The sequence below is a fragment of the Betta splendens genome, chromosome 4 (assembly GCF_900634795.4).
Source record: "Betta splendens chromosome 4, fBetSpl5.4, whole genome shotgun sequence".
NCBI classification, from domain to species: domain Eukaryota; kingdom Metazoa; phylum Chordata; class Actinopteri; order Anabantiformes; family Osphronemidae; genus Betta; species Betta splendens.
The window spans coordinates 7,765,873-7,793,270 of NC_040884.2; the positions used below are offsets into that span (position 1 = coordinate 7,765,873).

Genomic DNA, 27,398 nt, shown 5'->3' on the forward strand with positions numbered 1-27,398 from the left:
TCCATTCCCCACATCATCACAAATGGAGACATTGTTGTATGAAAACACATTATTATAAGTGGGAATTCAGCTTTTAAAAGCATTTCAGTAAATTTGGGATTTTCAATATATTTTATTTTTTTCCATTTTTTCATCAATGTCAGTAGCAGATGAATTACCATAGTCTTCCAAACATTCAGTCCATCTGATGTCTAATCAGCTCCGTGGGCGTATTTCCTGGCCTTACTGTAATAAGACAGACTTCTTAGAAGCCTTGTGATCCGCTGTCCCTAAATTTCACATCACTAAACGAAGTTTCCAGCAAGGAAACAGACCTGCCCAGAACACAAGCACCAGTTCACTTTTTTGGAGCGGGACCGTTTACGGGTGAGTAAGGAGAGGGCGGTTAGTCATCGCGTGAATCCCCTCAAGGATGGAATTGCTCCAAGTAGAGTAAACCAAAGTCAAACATGAGAGGATCCCTCTCTGACCCTAATCCCTCTCTGACAGAAAAATATACACGCATATCACTGCCTCTTACATTAGGATTACGTGTATTTTATGACACAGGTACGACTACTCAATGATTCCACCTGCTGTGTAGTTGACGCTGGAAAAACAAGTGAGTGCGCCTTTAACGCGCGCGCAGCCCCGTGGCGACGCAGCCTGTGGAATGCGTCGTTTGTGTGCCAGAGACTGTTCCCAGCGCGGAGCTGGACACTGGGAGTGTGGGAGACCTGTTGCGGCTGCTCTGTGTGACTTAGGGACAGACTTTAGCTGCGGACGCGGCCGCTTCACGCGCACACGCGGCCCGTTTGCACGGTAAGAGGCAGCTCGCCGCCGCAGCGACGGCTCGGCTCGGGATCAGGTGAATAATTCCCGTTGTTCGCCCTGCACTTTTGAGACGTAGCTAGTTAGCTCGATGCTAACGGCAGTCAAGTAGTCAAGCAGCCGCTGCTTCGTTTCAGCCCGGGGTTTGGTGCTTGTGGGTTTCACTATTTACAACTATTTCTAAAGTTTCTTTAATATTCACTTCACCGTAAACTGGCTCAAACTTGACCCCGTGCATTTAAAGGCAACTACTGCGCGCTAACTACTAGCCATTGACGCTAGCTAAGTTAGCCAGCCCCCGCTTCTGCATGAAAATCAGGGATGACTGAGTAAGCAGACGGGTTGGTTACCTTGACTTGCGTGCGTGTGTGTGCGTGTGTGTAAACGAAAGCAAAACACCGCTCTCGTTGTTGTTGTTTCAGGCGGCCCGTGTTTGCAGAACTTTGCTTCGGTTTAACTTCAGGAGCGGTCGCAGACTTTGCGCGGAGCTCAACAGGTGACGGCTCGGCTAGCTGGCGGAGCTAACGTTAGCATCCAGCACAACTTCTTAGAGTTCACCTGTAATCTGCCGTCACACATTAACCAGCCGAGTCGCCTCTGACACAGCGACGCGAACGCGACACGTCCCGCTGGGACGTTGAAGTCGACGCCGACCGTTCGCCCGCGTACGTTGACGCGTGACGCCGTCATTGTGTTGCACTGTGCCGCACGATCGTCGACGGGAGACGTTGTTGTTGAGCGTCACGTTTATTTGTCGGTCGGTCGAGTGATGCGCTGAGACGATCGGTTCGTCTCTCCTCCGCCTCTGGGACCGCTCTCTGACCGGGTCACGTGGTGCTGACCGGGTCACGTGGTGCTGACCGGGTCACACGGTGCTGACCGTCCCCGGCAGGTGACTCCGGCTCCGCGTCTCTTTCTCCAAGCACCACTCGTCCACGCATCGCTGCTCCTCCTTCCCTCACGTCTGACTCTCTACGTGTCTTCCTTTGGCTCCATCCAAAGTTCTCTCTTCCTCTGAGCAGCTGTCAGGAGATTTATTCTACCACTAAACGTTCTTTTCCCCGTTGGACAGTTTTATTGCCATTCCTATAGATTTATTCCACAACAAAGTGGTTGAAATTGTTTAACGATTTCGGCGCATTGCATTTATTTGGGTCCAGACATTCCTCTGTCTCCATCTTAAGTTACCGCCCGTGTGCCGCTGGCCTGCAATAGCACCCGTGACCCTTTTTGAGCGATAAATTTGAACGTGTCCGAGGCCTCGCTTCACTGAGTAAACGGCTCTCCGAGTCCTACTTTCTCTGCTCTCAATAGATGATGTCATGGGCAGACGCTGTGTTCGGAGTTCTCCCCCGACGTTGATGTTTTTGTCCCAGTTATCTCGAGGAATCGAGGAGGGCGACGCGCGTGCGTGAACCAGAGCGGGTTGTTATTCGCTGCCGTGATCTGTTTTCCTCTTCGCCGGCCTCCGCTTCTATTCGCTTCTATTCCCGGTGGCAGGGTTTTTCTGTGAGCTACAGAGGATGCGGGGACACGCGTGGTTTGTGTAAGAAACCACAGGAAAATATATTCTAACCTACTTTTAAATTGACCTCATAATGGCGGCTCTACACCGTGCAATTATTATTGTAGTTCATAAAGAGACATCCTGTTTTAGGCGTTTTTTTTCTATTTTATTTTTTCTTATCTCTTGGTCGTGGTGGTGGAAGGCCTTGGTTTGTGCTTCGTTGACTGACTCACTGAAAGCCGTTCTTCCTTTGTGATAGTGCGCTAACTGGCCAGCAGGTGTTGGGCGTGGCGGTGCTTTATAATGTGGGCCCAAACCGCAGCCGTGCCTGGAGCATGAACCCATCGTCTAATGGTGTCACGGCTGGTTGACCCTCGCTCGCCGAGCTGTTTCTGTTAGTCATTATTTATTTCCTGGTTCTTCAGTTGTCTTTTTTAACTGTAGCCATCACACATTCTGTGCCTGTAAAATTGTGGTTGAACTACACATTCCTAAACAAACAGCTTACTTTCTGCTTCTTCTGTGGTGACTTGAGGTGAATTCTCAATGAGACTGCTTTTTATTCCATCTAGCTCTGCTTATTTAGGAGTCCTCTTATCTTTTCCTGTCCTTCCGATGCTTTTCTTGGCCCTGACCGGTCAGGCTGCTCTGGCTCAGCTGAAGACAGTGTGGCCTTCCACCCGTGGATGTAGGCACTGACGGTGTGCGTAGCTTTCAGTTTGTGTCTGGAAGCGCCAGGCCAGGAGAAGGAGAAGGAATAGAGGGAGGGAATTATCTCCTGGTTTTGCTGAGCTGACTGCTGATGAGCCTCTTGACTTCAGCACACATTTCTTCCTCTAAAGGTAAAAAGTGGTTTCTGGCTTCAAACCTGGAAGAGGACTTATCTGATGTGACGTGATGAGATCCAAAGAACTCATGTTTATACTAGACGTTTTGCTGCTCTGCCCTCTATCAGTTCACCACTGTTGGACCCGGCTCAAAGTGGGATTCTGCACTGTTGGTGAAGATTTTTCAGAAGCCCGTTTCTGTTTTCTTTTCCTCCAACTCGGCCAGCAATTGTTCATTTATTACCAGAGAGAGGCTTGATGAAGTAAAGCAATATATTAAGCTAAGACTCTAAAGAGCTCGTCTAATGTGTTCATCAATTCCTGTCATTTGGAACTCTGCTCAGACACGACATCATCTCTTTCACTGCTTTACCTTTTTACTGAACAGGGTGGAGTTTTCCTTTACCCTGGCTATTGTACCAACTCACAGAAGACACATGTGCAACACAGACCTTTGTATGAGCTTGTACAGCAGATCGTGGCAAACTCCAGGTGGCATTGCCTCATGTTTACACAGAGTTGCCAACACAGAGTCACCATAATGCTTTGTGCATGTCTTCCTACGTGAAACTGGTCAGCCTTAAGCGGCCAGGAAGAATGTCATAGGAAAATACTTAACAGTTTCAGTGTCAGCTTCATTTAAGTTGCATTTATTTGATTTTGTGCGTATGCATTTCCTCCTTGCGTACATCTTTGTTTTGCATAGGCCACGTGTTTCGTGTCTGAGCCAGGCTGCTTTACCTGCGTGTGTTGGAAACCGGCTTTGCATAGTGATAAGTTAATTTGTTTGGCCAGTCCTCTGCAAAGACGTCTGCTGCTTGTCTCATACAGTATGTAGACGGCGTTTTCGCGTAACTGAGTCGAGCACAGACGGAGGAACCATTACCTGTACGAGGTTTCCTAAAACAACTCTCGTGTGTCTGTGGTTTTCAGCAGAGGTCCAACCACTCATTCAACCTCCACTGAGACAAGACAAAACTAGAAATGCAGAGAGAAAACGCAGTTTTTTTTAGACTATTAGTCCAGTATCAGTGCTTTACATGACTCAGGGACTAAGAAAAGATTCTTGCCTTTTTGTGCCAAGCAAATAGTTGACATTGTAAATGTTGATAACAGCAGCAGAGACAGCTTCAGACTTCAGTGTCAGTGATTTAAATACTTTTACTTTAACAACTCTTGGTTCGGTTTTCAAAACTCCGATCTGGCTTGCTGTTTTGTTGTTCCCATCCCAATTCTGAAGCGCCACTGCTGCCTCTGTAGATGCTGTGCGCTGTCTACAGCTGTCCTAGCAAGATTAATTCAACACTTACACCGTGCTGCTGTTTTTCAGATTGTGCTGTGAACGTTCATAAGAGCTGCAAGTCTCTGCTGGGTGAGTGCACCAGCAACAAGAATAAGGTAAACACAAAAGCCAAGACATTACACAGCACAAACCCTTTGCTGCCTGCGTTTGCAGGGCTTATGTAACACTAAATGCTTGTTGCATATATCAGACACACACTGTGCATTCATTGAGGATGACCGCATTTGATTGTGGCCTTTATTGACTTTGTATTAACTTTGTAATAGAGAATGACTGTGCTAGACTGCAAGATAAAAAATTGCTATAACGCAAGACTGGGGTTGTTTATTGATGTAAACCTGAGATGTGAGGAATCAGCTTCAGTAGACACTGAAAAGAACGTGATATTTTGACATTTTTGAGAACTGCCAAATGGCCTTAACATAAAATGTTGTCTTTCTTTATATTTTTCTTCACAGAGAGATTCTTTCCCAAGAGGCAGCTCATCTAGTTCACCTAATCTTGGTAAGCAGAACATGCATGAGCAGACATACCCTCCATGAACCCCACGGAAAGTGACTTCGGTCCCTTTGTGTCAAATTAACGAGCTGGTTGCATCTCTTGTGGTTTGCAGAGGATTAAAAAGATGATGAGTATCATTGCACTATTTTTGGTTTGCACCTTTTTCACCTCACTGCACATGTGTGTTATGTATCTGTGTATTTGCCTCCACACAACACGTTGTAAGCAAAGGTGATGATTAGTCTTTAAGAAGAGTCAACTAATTTATTTCAGTTTTAGTCCTTTATGGAATGATTCATGTGGTGTTTTTGAAAGAAAAGCTCTTCAAAGCACTTCCAAAGGTACAAACTTTCCTCTTCTACCTTGGGTAAAAGGCTAAAGATAATTTTTCTTGTTAAATTGCGTTTAACAATTCTAGCACTAGTAATTGGTGATAACTGTAACATTCAGTGTGTCTTGTTGCATATGATCAAACCCACAGGAGACATGAGTGGCTGCAGTAGCAGCTTAAGTTAATCTCCTGTAGCAGTTGTTATTCTCTTGTGAACAGCTGGAGTCCTATTAGCTACACCTGATTTCTCCTCACGTCCTGCTCTGACCAATCAGTAGCTTGCGCAGGGGGTCGGGAAGACAAGGAGCACAGACAGGAATTGAGGTAAACCTAAGGGTCAGAAAGTGTGAGAAGCATAAAAGGGTGTGCATCTTTCCAGAAGTTGCTAGAGCTCGACCACGGGTGGGCTGATGGCTTACATATAAAACTGGATTTTGTGCTGGCCTTTGATTCTCCTGGTTTACGCCTCTGAAGGCACATTCGTTTGCCACTTCGGAACCTCACGCTGAAGTTGGATCCTTGCCTCCTGGTTTGAGACATTCACTATGGAAGTGACCAGAGAAACTAGTCAGAGAAAGGGACCCTCTGCACCTGGCTCCAGAATTGCTAAAACAAACAACTCCTCTTTTTCGCCATCGTCTTCTGCCTCATCGTGGGGTCTGTCTGGACGTGTTGGGATGCGAGTGTTGATGCACCGTGACCTGATCACCTGCCGATTCTTCCGATCTCTGCCTCGGTCTTGGCTGAAAAAGTACTGGGGGCGACTCGAGCAGGAGTCAAACAAGCACCGGCTTACCTCCTCGTCCTCGTCTCCTCTTCGCCGGTCATCTTCTCCTTTCTCCCTCTCCTCTCCTTGCCTCTCCTCGTCTTCCTCCTCCGTCTCCCCTCATTTCCTCCGTTTACCTGTCTCTCGTCTTTTGTCTCCAGCACCAAAAGTACGGGACAGTGAGCATCATCAGTCAGGCCCAGGCCTGGATGGCCACCCAGGTTTTCTCAGCACCCCAGGCATGACCATTAGTCAGGGGGCTCTGCCGACTGCTACACATCCTTCCAACACCACCTCTGCCCCTGGCTCCAGTGGCTCTACCACCCGATACCACAGCAGCTCAGCGTAAGTAAACTATTCCTCCATTGGAGGCCTAACTGTTTTTTAACTAATATTTATTTAGTTTTCTTGTAAAATGCTCCAGTGTGACAGAAGTCCTCTAACTTGGACTTGAGAAGAATCTTTTGTTCTCTATAATGTTATAGATGTTTTTAGAATCTCTTGTATGTTAATGCACAATATTTTTAGATTCTTGTCTCTGCTGCTTAAATGCCGTTTTCTTTATTCCATCATAAGATGTGTATTTATAGTTGGCACAAAAAGATGTGTTGTCTTTTAATATAGCAGCCTTTTGAAATGGAGTCTAGAAGGTTCTCAGAAGTGGACTACGCTGCTGCGGCATTGCTAAGAAAAGTGCGTAGGGAGATAGAGAAAAACAAAGAGGAAGGTACAAACACGAAGGCAGGGTAGGAAGTCAGAGATGAGCAACAATAACCAGGAAGGACAGACACAGCTGCTTTTTTTGTATTATTCTGTGTTAAGTTTATTGTCTTTGTTTCTGTGCATCTTTAAATGCACATTCTGGCTATAAGTTATAACTAGCTGTTAGTTCCAGTGTCAGCATGTATGCCACCTTGGACTTTTTGTTGTCGTCCCTCAGATCCCTTCCTGGGGAGATGGATGAGACCGATGCTCTCCGCTTCAAACGCTGCAATGAAGACGCAATCTCCCTCGCTCCCTCCACCACAGACACAATCTTTGTAGAAGGTGAGTTGACTACTAGCCCAAGAGCCAAGTGACGCTTTGTCGTAAGGGAGTGTATTTGTGTGTGTGTAGAGTCAGGAGTGATCTCATTAAGCTGGAGTGTGTGGGAGATAGACATTCTTAATGAATCCTAGTTTTTTTCCACCTGCTGACAAGTTCTCACATTCATTGTTTATCAGACTCACCCTTATCCTGAAATATCTTTGTGGGTTCTGGCTACTGTTGCCCCTTTTCCCTTTTTAACATAAAGGCACCAATTTCTATTTCAGTTTTTCAACGTCTGTTAGCAAAAAAAGTACATTGGATCAGCTTTCCTTGGTTTATAATGTTTATATCTCTATAAACCTTTTCAGCCCTGCCAAACACAAGAATACGAGACATGAAGTCAGCAGTATAATATTCTTAGACTTGGACTCTTAACAATAAGTACTTGGAAGGGTGGGTAGGGTGTTTTCAAGGACTATATCAATGTAATGTGTGTTGCTTTTGGCAGATGCTCACTACGCAGCAGTGAGAGCTGATCTAGAGTCTGATGCACAGGACCTGGAAGCAGAGTCATGGAGTTTAGCAGCCGATCAGCAGTATGTTAAGAAGCACCCAAAGGAAATGGTGAAAAGGCAGGATGTGATATATGGTAAGTATGATTCCTTAGCTGTCACCACTTGTTACTTGCTCACTGAATAAGGCACGTGGTACTATTTGTATAGCTTTGACCACAAAACTATGTCATTGTACAGAGCTGATGCAAACCGAGATGCATCATGTGCGAACACTGAAGATAATGCTGAATGTGTACGTCCGGGAGTTGAAGGAGAACCTCCAGATGGACCCAAGCAGGCTGGACTGCCTGTTTCCTCGCTTGGAAAGCCTTCTTGAGCTTCACACCCATTTCTTGTCTCGCCTTAAAGAGCGGCGACAAGAAAGCCTTGTCTCACCCAATGACAGGAATTATACCATTAACAGAGTGGCAGACATTCTTATTGCACAGGTAGGAAACAAATAGACATGTTAGCAACTTAAGCTTAAGTGTTCCACCAATGAACACACCAGTTGTCGCTTTTGTTGTTTTGACTCTGAAGGAACCATCTGTAAAAACTACTGTTCTTGTTTGGTTTGTTTGTCTCCCAGGGCTAGTTCATTATTTGCTCCTGTAGTTGTGTCATAATAATAATGACACCAAATGTAAGACGTGTCTGCTGACTTGGGTGACTGTGCTGTGCTTGCGTCTTTAGTTCTCAGGTGAACTAGGAGAGAGGATGAAGGACAGCTATGGAGACTTCTGTAGTCATCACACTGAGGCTGTGAGCTACTACAAAGAACAGCTGCAAAACAACAAAAAGTTCCACAACATTATTCGGGTATGACAAATGAAAAATCTGCACATTTTCATATCCTATTCAAATCTCAGTTGTATGCTATGCTATCTCATTTTGAAGTCTGTTACGAGTTAAATAATCTATTTATTTTTCGTCTCAGAAAATCAATAACCTGCCCATTGTGCGGAGATTAGGAGTGACTGAGTGTATCCTGTTGGTGACTCAGCGAATTACCAAGTATCCAGTGTTAGTAGAGCGCCTCCTGCACAACAGTGAAGGTCAAGCGTTTCCAGTACATTTCTACCAATACAGCTCATATCTACATATTTAATCTAGAAATAACATCATATGTTAGTTTACTGTATCTATAAAGTGTGATGTTTTCTCTCTTTAGCGGGTACAGGAGAACATGAGGATCTGACACGAGCGCTGGCTCTGATTAAAGACACTATTGTTCAGGTGGATACGCTGGTTAACCTCCACGAGAAGACCTCTCGGCTGAAAGACATACAGAACAAGATGGAACCAAAATCACTGGGGAAAATCAAAGATGGGCGAGTGTTTCGACGCGAGGACCTGGCACCGGACAGGAGACGGTTGCTTCACGAGGGCACAGTTAATTGGAAAGCTGCCTCTGGCAGGCTGAAAGGTATATGATCTGATACTATATTGATCTACTACTCAGTAAAGTACTAAGACATTAATATTCTGCTATGCTGATCCTTTGCAAGCCTTTAGAATGAATCAGCATAACACCTTTCCAGGCTAAAGATGCCACTTGTGATTTATGTGCCTCCAGATATTCTTGCAGTGTTGCTTTCTGATGTGTTGCTCCTTCTCCAAGAGAAAGATCAGAGATATGTATTTGCCACAGTGGTAAGTGATTTATTTTGTGTCATGCTGACAGAAACATTTTGTCTATCAAAGAAAAATGCTTAAAACTGTGCAGTAACTTTGTCTGTGGAAGTGTGATGCATGACAGTCCTGTTAATGTTATTCATGCATTTTTAATAGCTCTCTTATCTCCTGCTTTACTTCTTCTTCCTCTCCCTACCTCTCTGCTATTATGATTAATCTAGGATAACAAGCCGTCGGTGATTTCGCTCCAGAAGCTGATAGTCAGGGAAGTGGCCCATGAGGAGAAAGCCATGTTTCTGATATGCGCCTCCTCCAATGAGCCAGAGATGTACGAGATCCACACAGCCTCCAAGGAAGAGCGGAACACGTGGATGGCACACATACGACAGGCTGTCGAGAGGTAGGTTTTCTGTGTGTCGATGCACAACTCTGCCATATAAATTTAATGCTAAGTCATGCTAAGTTTGCTTCCTTTGTTTCTTTACCTGTGCATCTGCTCCTGCTTCGACCATCTTTTATCTTAGTTGTCCTCATACTGAAGAGAGGCTCTTTAGTGAGGAAGAGGAGGCACGAGCTTCCAAGTTCAAAGAATTTCAAGGTAAGTACAGATATAAATACAAGTGCCACAAGGAGGTGCTCATGTATTATTTTAACTATTAAATTAAGTTGATTTGTCTAATTCCTATATGTTTGTGCAGATCAAATATGTGTCTTTATAAATAAATGCATGTGTAATAGGGTTGCTCAGAAATGTAGCATGGGGAAAACTGTCACATTGTTACATTTCTTTTTTTTTTTTTCATACTTGTAGAACGGCTGAGCCAGAAGGATGCTGTGATCATTCAGGCTCTCACCGAGAAGCTGCAGCTGTTTACAGAAATAGCAGAGTCTGTGGGAGGTCTGGAGGACACGTCCTCTCGGTCGAGGCTGCTGCTTCGAGGCGACGGCCCAGACCTCCAGCAGGGGGAGACGCTGCTCAAGGGAGCGATTACCGAGGGTAGGACCAGACTTCATGATATGTGTACTTGCTTGGCAGGCACGGCTGACGCTGTGTAAATGTTACACATAGATTATGTCAACTTAATATTATTGCACTGGTTTCTGCAGCTCTGTTGTAGATTAGGCGTTAGTTTCTATATTAAACTGTTAAGTTTATAATCTACGTTACCGTCCCTTTCTATTCAGTGGAAAACCTCCAGAACCTTCTGCAGTCTGGAGTGAGAGAGGAAACTCCAACCCCAAGGCTGGAAGAAGGGAATGGGTCTGGGGTGTTGCCTCGACGAGCAGATACGTTTGGGGGCTATGACAGCAGCCCCACCATCTTCAGCAAGAGTGAGTCCAACACACTTCACTTCCACCTAGACTGTCATCTAAACAGCCCTGCAGTATTTTACCGGCCTTAATACCAATATGCGTACAAAAATTCAAAGTATATCATTTCCCTTACTAATATACTGTATATATGCATTAAACAGTTTGTGGTTCTGTATTTGTGCTGGCCACATATTCTGTAAATTGCTTTGGTGTGCATGTGTTTGTTGTTGTGTCTGTGTTTATTTATGCGTGTCTGTGGCATTGATTCGCCCGTACCAGATGGCAGCATAAAGAAGAACTTCTCTGGCGAGTCCAGAAACAAAGACAGAAGCCAAAGAGCCAGCTCTGACCCCCAACTCAAGGACCTATCTGGCAGCCACACCCTGGATCAGACGGTAGTGGACACACACACACACGCACACGCAATGGTACACTGTGATGACTCGGGGTTATTTCCTGTAAATAGTAATGACAGGACCAGTCATCTGGAGAGTTTCTGGCTCTGTGTTTACTGTAACACTGGTCACGCAGGTTCTTCCATTTGTTTATGAATCATGTCGCCTTGACAAAACATTATTCTCTTAACACTGATGTACATGTACCTTCCAGTAAATCCTGGCACTTAAATGAAAATAATCAGGCAGATAACATATAACAACATGTGACTGAAATCAAACAAGTTGTTAGGAACAAAGCCATTTAAGTCTGATTTACAGTAACGTGTGAAGACCTTACACAGTGTGTGTTACCTTTATGTTTTATATAGGAGAATCGGATCATCAATCTTTTTCAACCTCTTTGTAGTGTGTAGGTTTGGCCAGATAAAATTCTGTATGTATGACCTGGTATGTGCGTGTGACTGTTGTTGCTTAGGTTGATGAGAGCTGTTGCTCTCCTGCCAGATGGAACCGCATCTGGTCCAACTCCTTTCCCGAGGCTGAGGTAAACTCTCCTTCTGATCTGTTGCCCTGTGCTGCACAGTGCTCTGACCTTGTGATATTCCTAGCTATGTCTGCTGAACAGCAAAGATAGATAGATATATAATATAATATAGAGAATGTTATTATGGTGCTTGTGTGTACTTGGTTTTGATGCATCTGTGTATCCCATCCAGTTCTTTGACAGAGTGCTGATGCTCTCCCAGAGGCTGTATAGTTTGCAGGTAATAATGTCAAATTTACAAACTTTACTTTTATTGTAATCTATGTCCTAGTATGAATTGAGCCTTATAAACCTTTTTCTTCGTGTTTATGTCTTCAGGCCATCATATCACAGCAGGACAGTCACATCGAGCTGCAGCGGGCCTCTTTGACAGAGCGAGCGGGGCTACCCAGCCGGCACAGGGGCAATGTCCTCCTGGAGCAGGAGAAGCAACGGACTCTGGCTCTGCAAAGAGAGGAGCTGGCGAATTTCCACAAGTTACAGTCTCAACACCGGCAGGAGCAGCAGCGCTGGGAAAGGGAGCGAGAGAGACACCGTCAGCAAGTAGAGGCCACCGAGGCCCGGCTTCGACAAAGAGAGGAGGAATGCCGGCGGCTGGAGGTGAAGATTCCTCACCTGTGGGATTAGATGTGTCATTTACCTGAATCTTTGGCTACTGGGCGCTATTCCCAATTGGCTCATTTGCTGTCAGTATTTCACAGGAACTTAAACGTGGCTCTTTTTGGTGCAGGAGAATCTGGCTAAAGAGAGGGACGAGCTGGAAATTCAGAGAGAGAAGTACCAGCAGGACCTAGAAAGGCTGAGAGAGTCTACAAGAGCAGTGGAGAAGGAGAAAGAACGCCTGGAACACCAGAAGAAGATCAAAAGGAAAACTATTGAGGTGACGCAATAGTCTCAGAGCACTCAACCCCACAGTCCACCTATTTCTCTAAATGCTTCCTCCTCTTTACCCTTCTCTGTTCTCTTTCCTCCTTACTCTTATTTGTATCAGTGGCAGTACAAAGTGGGCTATTGTTGGTGAGCTTCATGGGAGAGAAGCTTTGACAAGGATCCACTGACTGTAATTTCATGCCTGTTACTAACAGATCTGTCAGACAGCTAGTGTAAAGTTATATCAGCCTTTAGTGCTTCCAGTCCTGTGTCACTGTCACAGTTTAGTCGATTCATCTTTGTTGCCAAGTTTTACCCTGGCATATCTTCTTCACAAACAAGGAGATACTCCTTCACTTTGCTATAGGAGTTACAGCAGCAGCTCATTTCTGATTTTATACTACAAACACTAATTTGTGGCTGTCCAAATTTAAAGGTGCACCACTTGGTAAGAAGAGGATTGTGCTAATGAATCATGCCGCACTCTTAGTCATACACATGATCCTATGATCATTATTAGACCAGATAAAACACAATAATGAGTTTTGTAACTCTGACATAAAATGGTTTTGGTTTTGTTATACGTGGGAAACTTAGTCAGTGAGTCAGAGTTTCTTCTTTCTTTATGCACAAACTGGATCGTTGTCTTCCAAGAAGCTGAACCAGCTGTCTAGTAGTGAAGTACTCTCATACATATGTGCTTCTCTGTGTGACGTCATCGCAGACTGGGCAGTGCCTCTTCATTGTCACTTTGTTGACACTTCTGTTCATTCATCTCTTGACATGTCAGAAAAATGTACCGTGAATTTATTTATATAATTGCACATTCCACTTTTTTATTTCTAGATCTAGAGCAGCACACAAGTTACCATGCCACTAGAAATAGAACATCTAGAACCCCTCAAAGATTTCATTTCACATTAAGAGCTCCTCAGATCAGTCCAAACACACACAGCTGACATGAGTTGTTGCTCCTACCCCTTTTTAAAGACACGAGTTCTACCTAAAAGCCTTCACAGAAACTCCTGGAAAAACCACAGCCTCTGGTCTTGGAAGCCACGCAGGGCTTGGCTGAACTGTCCTAATCTTCCGTGATGAGTAATGCAGAAGCTCTACATAATTACAGGGTGAATATGATTGCTGTGGTTGCTTTGTTTGTTACATGGACTACATGATAAGACCTGAAGCAGGTCAGATCTCGACCCCGTGAGCACTTTATTAAGCCCTGCCCATAATAGTTGAGCTCTGTATTGTACACAGAGATGTGTGTGTTGCTTTTCTTTGTAGTCGGCTCTGCTGTGAGGCTTTTTATGGAAGTTGTTGGTTCTCCCTCTGTGTCAAACACATCAAACAGCCTTTTCATCAGCTGCGACCTCAACTCTGGGCCGGCCTGATATCAACATTTAATCATCACCACCCAACATTAAGACTCATCAGAAAACACATAGAGCTGTGATTATAGCTCATAAAATATCTTCCTCCCTGTGTTAGCGTATGCATTGCTTTAACATGGCTGTCTGAGCAGCAGCGGAACGAGTTGCGACTTGTCCTGACTTCAGAGGAAATTCTCTTTCATCTCATGTCTCATGTGATTGCTGTTGGCCTGTTGATAAGGAATGCGTCGGGCTCAGGCTTTTTTTTTTTTTTTTACGGGCGCTCACACTGGGTCTAATTGATAGTCTTGAGATTGTAAAGTCATAAAGTGTGTACATAATGGAGAATTCAAGAAGAGGAAAACCTATAGCAGCTGCTCATACTGAAGCCTAAAAGTAAAGTTTCCTAAATGTCTTTGACTTTCCTATAAGCAGCCGGTGGCAGTTGCTTTGCAGAGCACACAGAACAGGCTCGAGGGCAGATATTTTCTGTACGCCATCTGTCACTGTAGCTACCTCCCACCTGTTAGCTGTACACGCGTTCAGTACTGTTTGTCTTCAGCTAAAATGCTGTCCTAGCTCTGTTAAGGTGAGACATTTGCTTGGTTTCCACTTTTATTTTTTATAGTTAGGTGTGGGGGGCAGTATGCATCCAACAGCACAACCATATAGATTTTATATAAACCAATTCATATAAATTCTGTTTGTACACGCTTACATGTATTACAGCGGTTGTCGAGTCCTGCTTCTGCAGCTGATATCCCCTTTCCCAGTCCATTGTGTACAAAGCAGCGAATTGTGCAGTGTTGTTGGAGATGCCAATGATATGGGAGTATCCAGGCAGTTTTCAGGATTAGAGGAACCTGGCTGTATAATCAGCCGGTCCAAGCCTGTCATTAACAGAGGCCCCTGGAAGCTTGCCAGTGCTAATTGTTTATGTGCTGTCAGTCAAGCCTCTTTATGCTCCACAGCTTCCGCATGGTTTACTGCTCTGGAAACCTGCTGTTTGTGCGTCTAAAAGCTGTTCACCTTGCTCTGGGAACAATGGAACATCTGTCTGCCAGGATCCGTGTGACCCGAAAGAGGAAAAATGATGGAGGGGACGAAGAAAAGGGGCATTTAGGGGAAGATGTATGCAGACTTTCTCAGTGCTGGGCCCCTCTCTGCCTCAGGTCGTCCTGTCGTGCTGGGCTTTTACAGGGGAAATCTATGCATACAGAGGGGTTTGCCCTTCACGCCTTGTAAAACACAGTCCTCATGCATTTCCCATCGCCACAGGTTGAAGTTTTCATTGCCATCAATCATGTTGCAAGTGAACTGCATCCCAAACACACACCTGAAGTTAACTCTTAGTGCACACAAAAATTTGTTTGATGTGTTTTGGCCCTTAGAAGACAACACAACACAAACTGACCTCCTGTATGTGATGTGACCAGCCAAGCCTTTGACTGCACAGAGCACGTCCTTTTATAAACGCTTGGCTAATGCCACATGTTGAATTAGTAATGCACACAAACACTAGAGCTCTCGGTTATTGTAGCAGTCCTCATCAGTCATTCTCACTGAATGCACACTGAATGATATAGACTCGTCTCCAGATCGTCTTTCCTTCAGTCTCGTAATTAAGCGGACAATGCACCACTGTCTTTATGCGCTGATGTCATGAGAGCCATTTTCTTGTTCTCCTGTTTTGTTGGTCACGCCTTTATGTGCACAGGGACTATTAAGGGTTTTATGTTTCTCATTTTGTGTGTGTGTGTGTGTGTGTGTGTGTGTGTGTGTGTGTGTGTGTGTGTGTGTGTGTGTGTGTGTGTGTGTGTGTGTGTGTGTGTGTGTGTGTGTGTGTGTGTGTGTGTGTGTGTGTGTGTGTGTGTGTGTGTGTGTGTGTGTGTGTGTGTGTGTGTGTGTGTGTGTGTGTCTTTGAGCCTCTTGGCACACATCAGAAGCCAGTTACCAAACTTACCAAAGTGTGTGCTCAGCAGAAAGAGTCGCATGTGTTTCTGATTTCATCTTTAGCCCATAAATACACAGCTCCTCAAAAGGTTGTGTGTCTGCAGTGGGACAGCATCACACAGACAATTTGTAGAGGATGTCTGTGCGTGTTCTCATACATAACCAACAGTGCTGACTGTTCACACACTACATGCAGATATGACGTTTCACAAGTCAGATCCCACACTGGATGCAGCCACAGATATAGATAATTACAGTGCTGAGATGGGAAGGACCCATCCTTTGTGAACTTGCTGTTGCAAACATCATCAAACAAACAATGAGTCACTTCTTCTCAAGTATGGTCTCCTATCTCCTCCAGGTGGCTCCTATGTCTGGGAGCCTGAATGGGGAACTCCTCTTGTCCTCGGGCCTCAGCAGCTCCTCCAGTGTGTCTGACCTGCCCCTGCCGCTGCCCCAGAAGCCGCTGGTGCGCTCCAGCCTGTCCGTGGCACCTGCCGACTTCTCGGAACGTCCCGAGGTGCTGCTGCGCCGCGACACGGTGGGGCCCTCCACGCTTCCTCTGAAGACCGACGTGCCCCTCCATCTGTTCAGCACCACTAACCAGCAGCACAAGGCAGTAGGGGTGCAGCAGCAGATCCCCACTAAACTGGCTGCCTTGAGCAGTGGCAAAGGGAAAGCGGGCAAGAGCGGCAAGGCCTCACATCGCACCGACAGCACAGGTGAGGAACTGTTCAATGATCGCAGGTTGAATCCACACAGAGGGGAGTTGATGGTTTTTATTGCATTATACCCTGTTAAAATGTGCTCACTGTCACTAATATCCAAGCCATCTGTGCCTGGCATGAGTATGATCAGATAAGCGTAATGTAAGTGGCCCATTACCATCACATTAGCTGTCTTCAGTGGGTTAGACCTCATGTATCTAATTGAAACCTGAGAGAGGCACAGCGGTTCACTTTACCCGTGTAATCAAGTTTTCTGTGTAAATCACCTTCTGGCTCTGTTTGTCTCTCTTGTTTATGCTGCCCCCCCTCCCCCTCCCCCTCGCAGCCTCAGTAGATATGAAGCAGATGCTGCCTCTGAAGCTGTCCACCCAAGACGACAGCACCGTCAAAGCCAAGCGCTCCATCAGCCCCCACCAGCAGCTCATGCATCCCCCTCAGCCTCACTCCTTGCATCACCAAGCAGGTACCTTTTGAACACACACAAACACACAGACACACACACCCTCACACACACCCACCCACACACACACACACACACACACACACACACACACACACACAACCTTTGCTCCATCAGTACAAACCCCAGCCTGGTTCTGCCTGTTGCATTATTACTTGGTTCTCACAGACATAAAAACGAGACGTGTGCATTCTCCACCTGGGCAAACCCAACCCCACCCATCCACATTCCTCCACTAAAGCTGCCTCCTTGCCCAGCCCCACCCTGTGTAAACACCTTTCAATTCATGATTAATGGCACACTGTACTGCTGACACAGACATCTTAACACTTAACAACACTGATCTGGGCTTCTTCACAATTACCTCAGAAATAAAACACTGGCATGATTTCATAACATGGAGTGTGATTAGAACAACTAAGCCCATGAGTATTAACCAAGTCCAAATGCTTAATCTGCAGCTAATATTTAAACAGTTCTTGGAGTAATCCCTTGTTCTCCGATAACAACGCCTTCCTTATGTCTGACAGATCTACTCAGTCCTCCAGACAGCACTGGACCAGACACCCAATCCACCTCCTCCATCAACACCTCCCATCACGCAAGTATTCAGAGGCCTCCCATGCCTCCTGCACATTCCCATACTCAGGCGCCTGTGCAGCCTCCCAGTATGCCTCCGCACTCCCAGAGCACTGGGGCGCTCCACTTCCAGTCCCACGCACAGCCGCCGCTTCTCAGTCCAAACGCACAGACCCATGTCCAGGTAAATGCTGGACTCAGCCACAGTCATAGCATGCCACCACCCTACAAGGGCACCGCAGAAGACCTCAGCAAGGAGGATGTCATCTTCTTCTAAGCTTTGCTGTTCTCAGATCAAGTGCTAGTAACAAGAAACAACAGTGTTTGATGACACCAGTTACAGGCTCATCCATTACACCAAGCATGATAATTTTAAGTTTGGCATTCACATTCAACTGGTATTGAAAAATATCATGACTTTTTATTTATAAGAAATTCAAGTTTTCTTTCTAAACTTAAATGGCCGAGTCTAAGAGGAAACATTTGTGGAAACAAATCCTCCTTGTGTGAAAAGGTTTGAATGAATTCTCAACAATCCAAAGACATTAGCTGCAAGAGCTAAAGGTAATTTGATACAAAGGAGCAATGAAAGAGAAATGGCCAGGAACATGTCGGGAGGCTCAGCTCAGGCTGCTCAGTGAAGCATGAAGAGCAAACGTACAGCACTGAAGCCATGTATTAACTGTTGTCTGCTTTTGGACCTGGAACCACAAAAAAGGCGATTGAGCCGAGGCTCAGACATGATCCAGCTACTAATGCGTGAGGTCCGTCTGCTTGATGTTTCATTTGCACAGTGTAAATATTCATCCCTTCCAGTCTTATGAAGGAACATGTGCATTCAGTGGCTGTTCTTTGGTCGAATCGTTGTCAACATTGTGAAAGTTGATTGAATGTGGTGTTGCTGTTCTCCTCCACCATTGCTTTTGCAGACAGTGCACTGAGTCCATTACAATCTACCATCATGTTAATACAAAATATATATGTAATTATTTTGCAGTAGTTGCCTCAAACAGCTAATTAAGTCTGCCTACGTGACCCACACGTACATAATGGAGCGCTGTGTTGTACATCTATGTCTTAATTAATCTGAAATGTCTTCAATCATAAAATTATTCCACTCATTCTTTCTCCACAACTGCTTTTACCAGAACCTACACATACAAATCCAGTAAACTATTAAGGGATGTAGAGATTTATCGGTTGGATCCGCTTCAGGCCGTGTTTTGATGATTGACGACACGACTCTCGTGTCTCGTGTACAGTTTGTCAGAGTGTTAGCGCTAGGTACGACGTGCGTCTAAATGAAGATGTCAGTTTGAATTGTGGTCCTCAGGTCTCAGTGACGCTGTTTTATTGATCGCTGATGGCATTTCATTAGCTGGGTCTTAAATCTCTGTTCCTAACAGAAAAGCGTGTAACGGCCGCAGGAAAAATCAATGGTAGAGATTTTAGTCTTTTAACTTTTATTACAAAAGTAATATGAAAACATGTCACGCGTTTGTTTTCGTTGTCTATGACAAGCGTTTTGATGTTGTCTTGATCAGCTGATCATGAATGTGATTTTAAGCTAGTTTTATGTATATTGTACATATTGTGTCACCGCTTCACCTCCTCATCCTTTTATTAAAACAGATGATGGGCAGATACCATGGTTCAAAGTTCAGCCGAACGTGTGTGTGTGTGTGCGCGCGCGTGCTGTACACTTGAAGTGCACATACTTGGTTGTGTATGTACAATATAGCGCCTTGCTAAACTCGTGGCAGTTTGTCTAAATGAATCAAATGAATGTGTGTGTGTGTATTTAATCTACTGATCTCGTTGTAGCATTGAAGTCGAAGTGCACTGTGCCGTCTTTCTTTCTGCGCCGCACGGTGATGTTCAAGTCGAACATCGGTCTAAAAGATGAAATCATCTGCTCGTTTTCAGTCTGTTAAACCAAAGAGACTGGATTTTTTTTCCCCGGGCTTGTGTGTGAAGGAGAAATGACGCTGTGTGGTCGTCCACACAGTCATTGCTTGTAAAAACATCCTCCAGCGTGTGTGTCCATAACAGATGTGTTTACAGCACATTGTAGACCAGCTCACATCTTGCTCCAGGCCTAATGCTGGGTTCTGCTGTGTGTTTCACCGCTTCACGTCCACTTCAGATATTTTTCCATATACACTCATTAACGTGTTATTAACATGGAAGCCCAACATTAAATAAAGAGTTCCACTTACAGTGGCACATCTTTTTTTCCATGGCCACTGTTGCTGAAGAAACAAAGACCTCTGGGCTATTAATGTGCATGTAAACACACTTTTGGTGGTTTTGAGAGGGTGGAAAGATGAAGTGCTTTAGATTAAGCTCTACTTACTGACTTACCTACAGTACTTAGTGTTTTCCCAGAGCTTTAAACCACTCTTCATCAGCTGAGTCGGTGATTAAGAGCCTAAAACTCAACAGGAGCAAGAAACCTGAAAAGTCACATTGACATCAGCAGCTGTGGTGATTGTGTCAGACTCCTCCCTGATGAAGCTTGTATCATCTGGTAAAAGGCAGCACATTAACACTGACTTAGGATTGGTTTGTGAAACTCTTATTCCTAAGTTATGGTCATAACTTTGATTTCTTTCTTTGCATTTTGCTGTAGTGTCTCCTTAGTATTACTCAACAAAGAAAGCTGGTGTAAGAGCACTTTAGTTGTGCTCCAGGTACGACTGTGATGGGCCTCAGCGCTCGAAGGACGCTGCCTCTTTGTGACGTTGAAGTCTTAAATGTTTGTTTTTGCTGGACTGAACCGTGTGTGTGTGTGTGTGTGTGTGTGTGTGTGTGTGTGTGTGTGTGTGTGTGTGTGTGTGTGTGTGTGTGTGTGTGTGTGTGTGTGTGTGTGTGTGTGTGTGTGTGTGTGTGTGTGTGTGTGTGTGTGTGTGTGTGTGTGTGTGTGTGTGTGTGTGTGTGTGTGTGTGTGTGTGTGTGTGTGTGTGTGTGTGTGTGTGTGTGTGTGTGTGTGCGCGCGCGCGCGCGCGCGCGCACTCCCACCAAAACATGCAACAAACATATCTGACAAACAAGTTTTCAGTTGTGTTTTTCATGCACACGCACGCTCATGTACACGTACTGGACCTGTAATGTGTAAATAATTGTGAAGATATTTTATTTCCTCTGCCAATTTTACACTAGTCACTTTGGATAGTAGCATACTTGAAGGGGAACATGAATGTTTATAATGCTTGTTGTTGTTATTATTATTGTTGTTATTATTATTATTATTATTGCCTGTGAACTTTTACCAAGAGCTGTCTAATGATGTTTGTAGCACACAGCCAGACTGATTTTTTTTTTTTTTTTGTATCGTTGCATTTAATTCACTGCAAGTCATTAGAACACAAACTGCTGCCTTAGAGAGAATATTTAGTAATAAAAAAAATCTTTTGATCGTCTCAGATGTTTATTATTTTGGTTTGTTACGTGCTTTGTTCACAGAAATCAAGGAATGATTACTATTTGTGTGTGAGGATTCCTTTGTTCTTGATTCCGTCCTCACAACAACCACCACATGAACGTGTAACATGTAATTCAGCCTCATTATTTAGATTTCTTTTCACGGCTTGTCAAAATAATCCTGACCACCCAATTAGCGAGCAGCCTATGCGCTGCTCAGCGTCTCCTTTAGACGAGCTAATAACAGTCTATTCCCAGACAAAGCTCTATTTTCAGGTGCTGCGGTTGCTCTTGTTGAGTCCCACGCAGGCCTCGCTAACAGCAGGGCTGCCGCTTCCTGCGTTAATGTCATCCTGGCTGGGAAGACGCTGCAGGAGTGGCCACTTTTTATTGTCTTCTGTCATTAGTGGCTTTCCTCTGTCTCCTCAACAGTTATTTTTCCAGGCTGCTTCCCCTGTGGAGAGACGCTGCATTTGACTCGGCCTTTGTCTCCGGCTCATTCCTTCCACTGCTCTGCCCATCGCATGTCGCGCTGTCTGTCTGTTCTCCTCTCATCGGATGTCTCCAGCCCTCCTCGACTCGACCGCCTCGCAGCTCTGAGCCCTTGTTTTTTTTTTTTTTCATGTAATGCATTTAGCAGGATGTCAGGAATCCTGGCTGTTGTTGTTCTGCATCCGAAGCCCTTCCTGCCGCAAAGTTAAACAAATAGATGCTCGGCAGAGGCAGACGTGCAGACGAACCTCCCTGTAGTCACATAAAACACAAACAAATCACACAGACAGACTCTGTGGTTGGCTTTGTGTTTGTTTTTCTTCTTCCTTGCTCTTTGGCACAGTGTGTGCTGAAACGAGCCATTAGCCAATTTAACAGCAGCTCGTTCAGTGACCCATGAGGGAGAAGCAATATCGTCTAGTCACTATTTGCACGTGTCAAATAAAAAGATTTCACAGGGCCTTCAACCTAATTATAGTCATTATCTGCAGAGTTCACCCCAAATCATACTTTTTGTGCTTGGATCCCACATCAGCAGTAATAGTGAACCCGACCGTTCCTAGTGCATCTGTTTTTGCATATAATGTGTTTGATAGCTGCTTATCACACTCCTGTCCTGCCTGACACACATTCTCCTGTCAAAAGGACAGGTCCTGTTTATTTTTGCTAACACCCAAGGTGATTACAGGAAGGCGGCCAGGAAACAACACGTCTGTCATCTAAGGCTGCTTCATATTACGCTTACCTAATCCTCTTGGCAGCAGCGCTTTGCTCTGAAGAGGAGATAAGGATTTGTGTGTTATCTTTCAGGACTCACAAGCAAGTGTTCGTCTCCTTGGACACTGAAGTGTGATAAATAAACCTGGCGACGCATCCGCGCTGCGTAGGGCTCCGTTTTGCTTGGGATGAATGAGAGCGATTGTTCCTCCAACCTGCTCTGCTGCTCTCCCATCTCTCACTGACTGGGTCCCAGTGGGGGGCGGCGGCAAAAACAAGGAAGCAGAACGGTTTTGCCGAGTGGGAATCGGATCAGGTGGAGGGCTATTGTTCCGCCGTCAGTTGAACTGGAAACGGGGATCCGGATTATAAAGGAAGTGTGCTCTGCGCCGACTCGCCCTTTGTGCATTTTGCAGTCAGCTGGTGATGATCTGGTTTCCGATTTTACAGAATGCGGCCGGTGAAAGCTTCTATAGTGACAGGTTTTTGTTACGCAAAAAATGGAGATATTTGAAATCAACATTGTTTAAATGTATGTTGGTGCGTTTTTCCAGTCCCGCTGCGGCCTCGTGCAGGGTGGGAGGTCCCAAAGGCGCAGAGAGAACTTCCCGTGGAGCCACACAAGCTCACACTCATGCACATTTTTGGTACCTAAAGTCAAACGCCCGCCGTGCCAAGACAAATAGCATCCTGGCGTCTGGCGCGGAAAACCCTCCTCATGTCACAATGTGGAGATGTGGGCAATTTAAGTCGCTAAGCTTCTGCCTGGAAAGGCCCAATAGGGGCTTTGTGTAAAAGTCTCTTCGACATCAACACAGATATTTGAGTCGGTTCCAAGCGCTGGGGCATTTGTGCACTTTTAAGAAAATGGGAAAACAAACGAGGAAAAGGAAAGAAATGCACCTATGTGGAGTAAAAGGGAACAAGCGGCCTCGGGTTCCGTTCCGTTAATCCACCGCTGATAAAAGTGAGCTGCAGGCTTTCAGGTGGAGCAGATGCACTTCGGTCGATGGTGCACTTAAACTCCTTGTGTTGTAGGAAGAGCTCCTCCAGACCACGCAGCCTGGGGGTGCAGCACTTCTCTCCAGGTCCGGGGGCAGCTCCTCCTTTCTAATGTGCCCTGTGGCTGTTTGTGGGCTCCAACATCCTTGTGGAGTGCTTCTGCAACTTTAAGACCATCACAGCAGCGAAAAAAGGAAGAAAGGGAAGAATTCAGCAAAGCCCAGAAAGGAGGAGGAGGAGGGGGGGGGTGAACACAGCCTTTCTGATGTAGGAGCTGGAACAGAGCGGCCGCCAGCTTCCCACCAGAGCTGGCAATACTGGTTTGGCCACTGGGAGACGGGGGGGGGGGGGGGTATAGGAGAGGAGCCAGAGAACCAAAAGGCCACTAACTGCCACCAAACCCAACACCACATTAAGAGAAGTTAGACGGGAAGAAGACGTGATGCTGCGACTTAAAGGTCAGACGCCGCTTCTCCTCCGATGACTGTTACGACGGTTAAACCTGCTCCGGTTCTCAGCGCCGGTGAGAGAGAAACTCGCAGGGTTACGCAAGCGAGCGGCAGCGGCTCGTCGGACCGGTACACACACACGCTGTGTAAACACAGCCGCCCCCGTGCGTTATTTTTTCAAATCCCCGGCTCTTATTTCAGGCCATTAACGTGTCAGCGACATTTGGCAAAGTGTTGACGTGCATTAAGTGGGATAATATTATAACGACGCGAGCTCCAACGAGAGCGCTGTCATCTGCTGGAACCTGCTCCAGAACCGGCTCCACCACTAACAAAGGAAGACTGCACCATTGTTGGAGTGGCTCAGGCCCCTTCCCTCCTCCTCCTCCTCCTCCTTCTCCTCTTCTTCTTCTTCTTCTGCTCATCTTCCTTCAAACATCAGAGCTTCTCTTCCAGGAATCTCCTCAGGTCCGTTTTAAGACCCGTTCCGTGCTCGTGGAAGGATTTTAGGAGTCTGAGCTGCGACGCTGGTCACACTGCAGCCACATGGCTCCCTTCCTTCAATCTGCCTGTGTGTTAATGCAGCGCGTGTCTGCTTCATTAGTTTTGTATAAGCCTGTGCTCCGCTGTGAATGAGGAGGGAGGGCGACACACGTCAGCTCCAGACAGAGACAGATGCAGCCGACACGTCACAGTGTCTCTCTATTGTATTATTCATCGTCCGTGTCACATCTCATCCGAGCTGGTCAGCCGGACGCGCTGCAGCAGGGGCGGCCTCAGACACACACGCCCGCGAGTGTGGCCTGTTTTCCTAAATCTGGCGGCCGAGCCTTCGGGCGACGCTGTCGAGTGCCAGAGGGCAGGAACGCATCTGCCGCGCTGCACCTCGGAGGCCTCATGAGGCCGGACGCGGTGCTCGTCGCTCCACGGGCAGAGAGGGGAGGCGTTTGATCAGAGGAGGACTGTAGCTGTGTGTGTGTGTGTGTGTGTGTGTGTCACTTCAGACATATCAAGCCTCCCCTCAACCCCAGCCTTTTATCAGCCCCCCCTTTAGCCTCACTCCAGCTCCCCTGGGAATTAATCTCTGTTTATTAATGAAAGACAGAGGAAGTGGCAGTTACGCGAAAATCCGGTAACAAAGCAAAACAAAGGGCTTTGCTGTTGTCGGGGACAAAGAGAAAGAGAAATGGATCTTTTGGTGCCATGTGAGTCCGAGTGTGCTCGACCTGTGTGGAACGTCCGCTTTGCCACAGTGAATGAAGTGAAGTACTTGTATGTGTACATTTAAAACCACAGTAGTACCATTACCTGGAGCTATGAAATGTATGTATGTAAAACTATACTTCTGTACATTTACATTAACATTATGTCATTTTCATCCATCAACGGGACATAAACACGTTTTTGTTTTGAGGCCAAGTTGGAATTTGAATCTGGAGGCAAATAGTAAAATGGCTGGAAGTGTATTTGCATGTGTGAGCTGGAGTGTGTGTGCGCATACACACAACTGAGCTCATCAAAGGCCCAAACACTGAACAATCAACTCTCAGATCCATTATGTGACTGCCAGAGCCAGAAAGTGCAGTTTTCTGGGTAATCATTCCATTGTGTAAACAGCTATTACTGTGGCTCAGTCCTGGCACGGCTGAGAGCGCTCTGCTCTCCCAGCGCTTAAATCTCTCTTTCATTCAAAGCCGCAGGTCTTCACTGCACAGACACTCAAAAATAGAAGCTGTGAAATTAATCTGGTGGCGAGAGAGAGGAGCTGCAGCAGGTTCCTCTCTACATCATCTACATTGATTGCAATCTTCACACCTCTCTGTCCAGGTGCAACGGAGCCAAACTATGGAACCAGGTCCGTTTGTAATGTTGTGGTTAAAAAAACAGACTCACTTCCTCAGAGGCAAAGAGGCCAGAGGTGGAGTCCAGTGCAACAACAACTCTATTTACAACCTCTGTCCTAAAATGTGTCATTGAATCTGCACAAAGTTGCATTCACTTTTGCTACATAATCAACATAACTGTAGTTTTATTACTAAATACAAAACAACCAGACTATTTCTAAACACATATTTGACCTTTGCCATTATTGTGTTAAATACTGACATAATTACTACAAACAGCCAATGACGTGTGACAGCTCATTTTTCCTATTGCCAGTGAACCTATCACCCTCACCAGAGTCTCTGAGAAAATAAAAAAATAAAATTCCACGGTCACAACACACACATTGGTTGGAATTTAATACAATAACTCCTTTTTTCATTTGGTGTTTTCATTTCACACACACACACACACACACACACACACACACACACACACACACACACACACACACACACACACACACACACACACACACACACACACACACACACACCTCCTACTTGGCCACCAGAGACAGACAACCACTGGTTAGTGTGTGTGTGTCTGTCTCTCTGTCTCTCGCACTGTTTACTGCTCATTTGAAACCTCAGATTTGCTGCCAGCAGAGATGCCCAGAGCCAGACGGAGGAGAGACAGAAAGATGCAGACGCACATTAAATGCACCGCCAGCGTGAAAGTCGAGGGAAAGGGGACGAGATTGTTCGGTTGTTATTTATTCTTGAAGACTTGGACGAGGCTTCAGTCACCTTTCTTTAATGTCTGTGCCAGTGAAGCTTCATTTCAAAGACGTGCAGACAGAGAAAGCAAATATGGAGGAAGCTGACTGATGTTTGCTCGCAGGAATTTGCATTGAGTGAATAGGCAGTGATGTCAGATGTAGATGTTATTCCTCTAACTCCCGTGTTTTAAATTGAAAAATACACTCCGGTTTCTGTAGATCTCCCAGATTAGGCCTCACTCAGCCAGAGGGTAAATATTGATCTGGCTGCCCACTGTGGGGTTTCCTAAGCATGTCTGCAGGGGCATCAACTAGACCCCCTGTGGAAGGTGAGAGGAGGTCAACTCTGGCGTGATCAAGGCGTCTTTGAGGCCTCAGCTGGGGGCCGGGAGGTCTCAGGCCAGCACACACACGCCAGCGTTTGGGTGGAGGGACCGGGTGCAACGTCCCTGCCGTTCCACACCACCGGCTCCTTTCTCATGGGTTAACAAGACGCCGTGAATGCTACACACACATACACACACAGGCACAAACCTATAAGCACTAAACCACACACATGCAAATCTGTCAGTCCAGGATCCAGATTGTTATGGCAGTTTGTCCTCATTTCTCCCCTTCATCCTCCTCCCTCCACCCTTTTTTTTTCCTGTTGTTTGTGTTTTGGCAGCCTCTGAAGTTCTTTTGTCTCCGGCCGACTTTCAAATGTCTATTTATTCGCCACGGTTTAATTGTGTTGTCGCAAGATCCGTTTGAAATCGCCCAGTCTGCACATTTTGCATCACAATAGGAGCCATTGACTGGAACGGCTCAGCCCGCTGTCTGCTTCCAGGTCCCCCCTTTTCAGACGGGGGTCTCATCTTGTAGTGCGCGTCTGCATTGTGTTTGGAAATCCTTCACCTTTGATGAATCCTCACATGCACAGCGACACAACATTGTCCACATGACTGGACACAGCCTGTTACGGCGATGATGTCACGGCTGCGGAGGGAGGACTCTGGAGCCACAGCTTGTTCACAACCAATTAGCTTGTTTGTTGTTTGGCTTTGCAGAGAATAAACAATGCATTATATCACATATTGTGTAGTATGTTATGGTCTATATTGGGCAGAGTGCTTTCAATAAACACTAGTGCATTTAAATTTGGCAGCCGAGCTCAGACTTCAGTGATGTCGCTGTGACGTTTCGTACGACGGAGCACTGACCGCCGAAAGGAACCAAGGAAAACACC

General features: G+C 45.8%; 1 protein-coding gene across 3 annotated transcripts in view; it reads left to right on the top strand.

The window, feature by feature from the left end:
* The window catches only part of arhgef18b (rho/rac guanine nucleotide exchange factor (GEF) 18b), a 29,197-nt gene extending 8,293 nt beyond the window's left edge, over window positions 1–20,904 (top strand). For all 3 annotated transcript variants that reach the window (XM_029148999.3, XM_029148997.3, XM_029148998.3), the window contains 22 exons: window positions 4,475–4,542; window positions 4,906–4,951; window positions 6,207–6,390; window positions 6,986–7,092; window positions 7,583–7,723; window positions 7,827–8,077; window positions 8,322–8,447; window positions 8,566–8,683; window positions 8,800–9,054; window positions 9,205–9,281; window positions 9,485–9,663; window positions 9,788–9,861; window positions 10,075–10,260; window positions 10,449–10,595; window positions 10,857–10,972; window positions 11,451–11,519; window positions 11,692–11,739; window positions 11,838–12,119; window positions 12,250–12,399; window positions 16,077–16,437; window positions 16,769–16,906; window positions 17,434–20,904. In XM_029148999.3, coding sequence (XP_029004832.1) covers window positions 4,475–4,542; window positions 4,906–4,951; window positions 6,207–6,390; window positions 6,986–7,092; window positions 7,583–7,723; window positions 7,827–8,077; window positions 8,322–8,447; window positions 8,566–8,683; window positions 8,800–9,054; window positions 9,205–9,281; window positions 9,485–9,663; window positions 9,788–9,861; window positions 10,075–10,260; window positions 10,449–10,595; window positions 10,857–10,972; window positions 11,451–11,519; window positions 11,692–11,739; window positions 11,838–12,119; window positions 12,250–12,399; window positions 16,077–16,437; window positions 16,769–16,906; window positions 17,434–17,759 — 3,449 coding nt within the window. In that variant the 3' untranslated portion in view covers window positions 17,760–20,904. The remainder of the gene's footprint in view (window positions 1–4,474; window positions 4,543–4,905; window positions 4,952–6,206; window positions 6,391–6,985; window positions 7,093–7,582; window positions 7,724–7,826; window positions 8,078–8,321; window positions 8,448–8,565; window positions 8,684–8,799; window positions 9,055–9,204; window positions 9,282–9,484; window positions 9,664–9,787; window positions 9,862–10,074; window positions 10,261–10,448; window positions 10,596–10,856; window positions 10,973–11,450; window positions 11,520–11,691; window positions 11,740–11,837; window positions 12,120–12,249; window positions 12,400–16,076; window positions 16,438–16,768; window positions 16,907–17,433) is intronic.
* The last annotated feature ends 6,494 nt before the right edge of the window (window positions 20,905–27,398 follow it).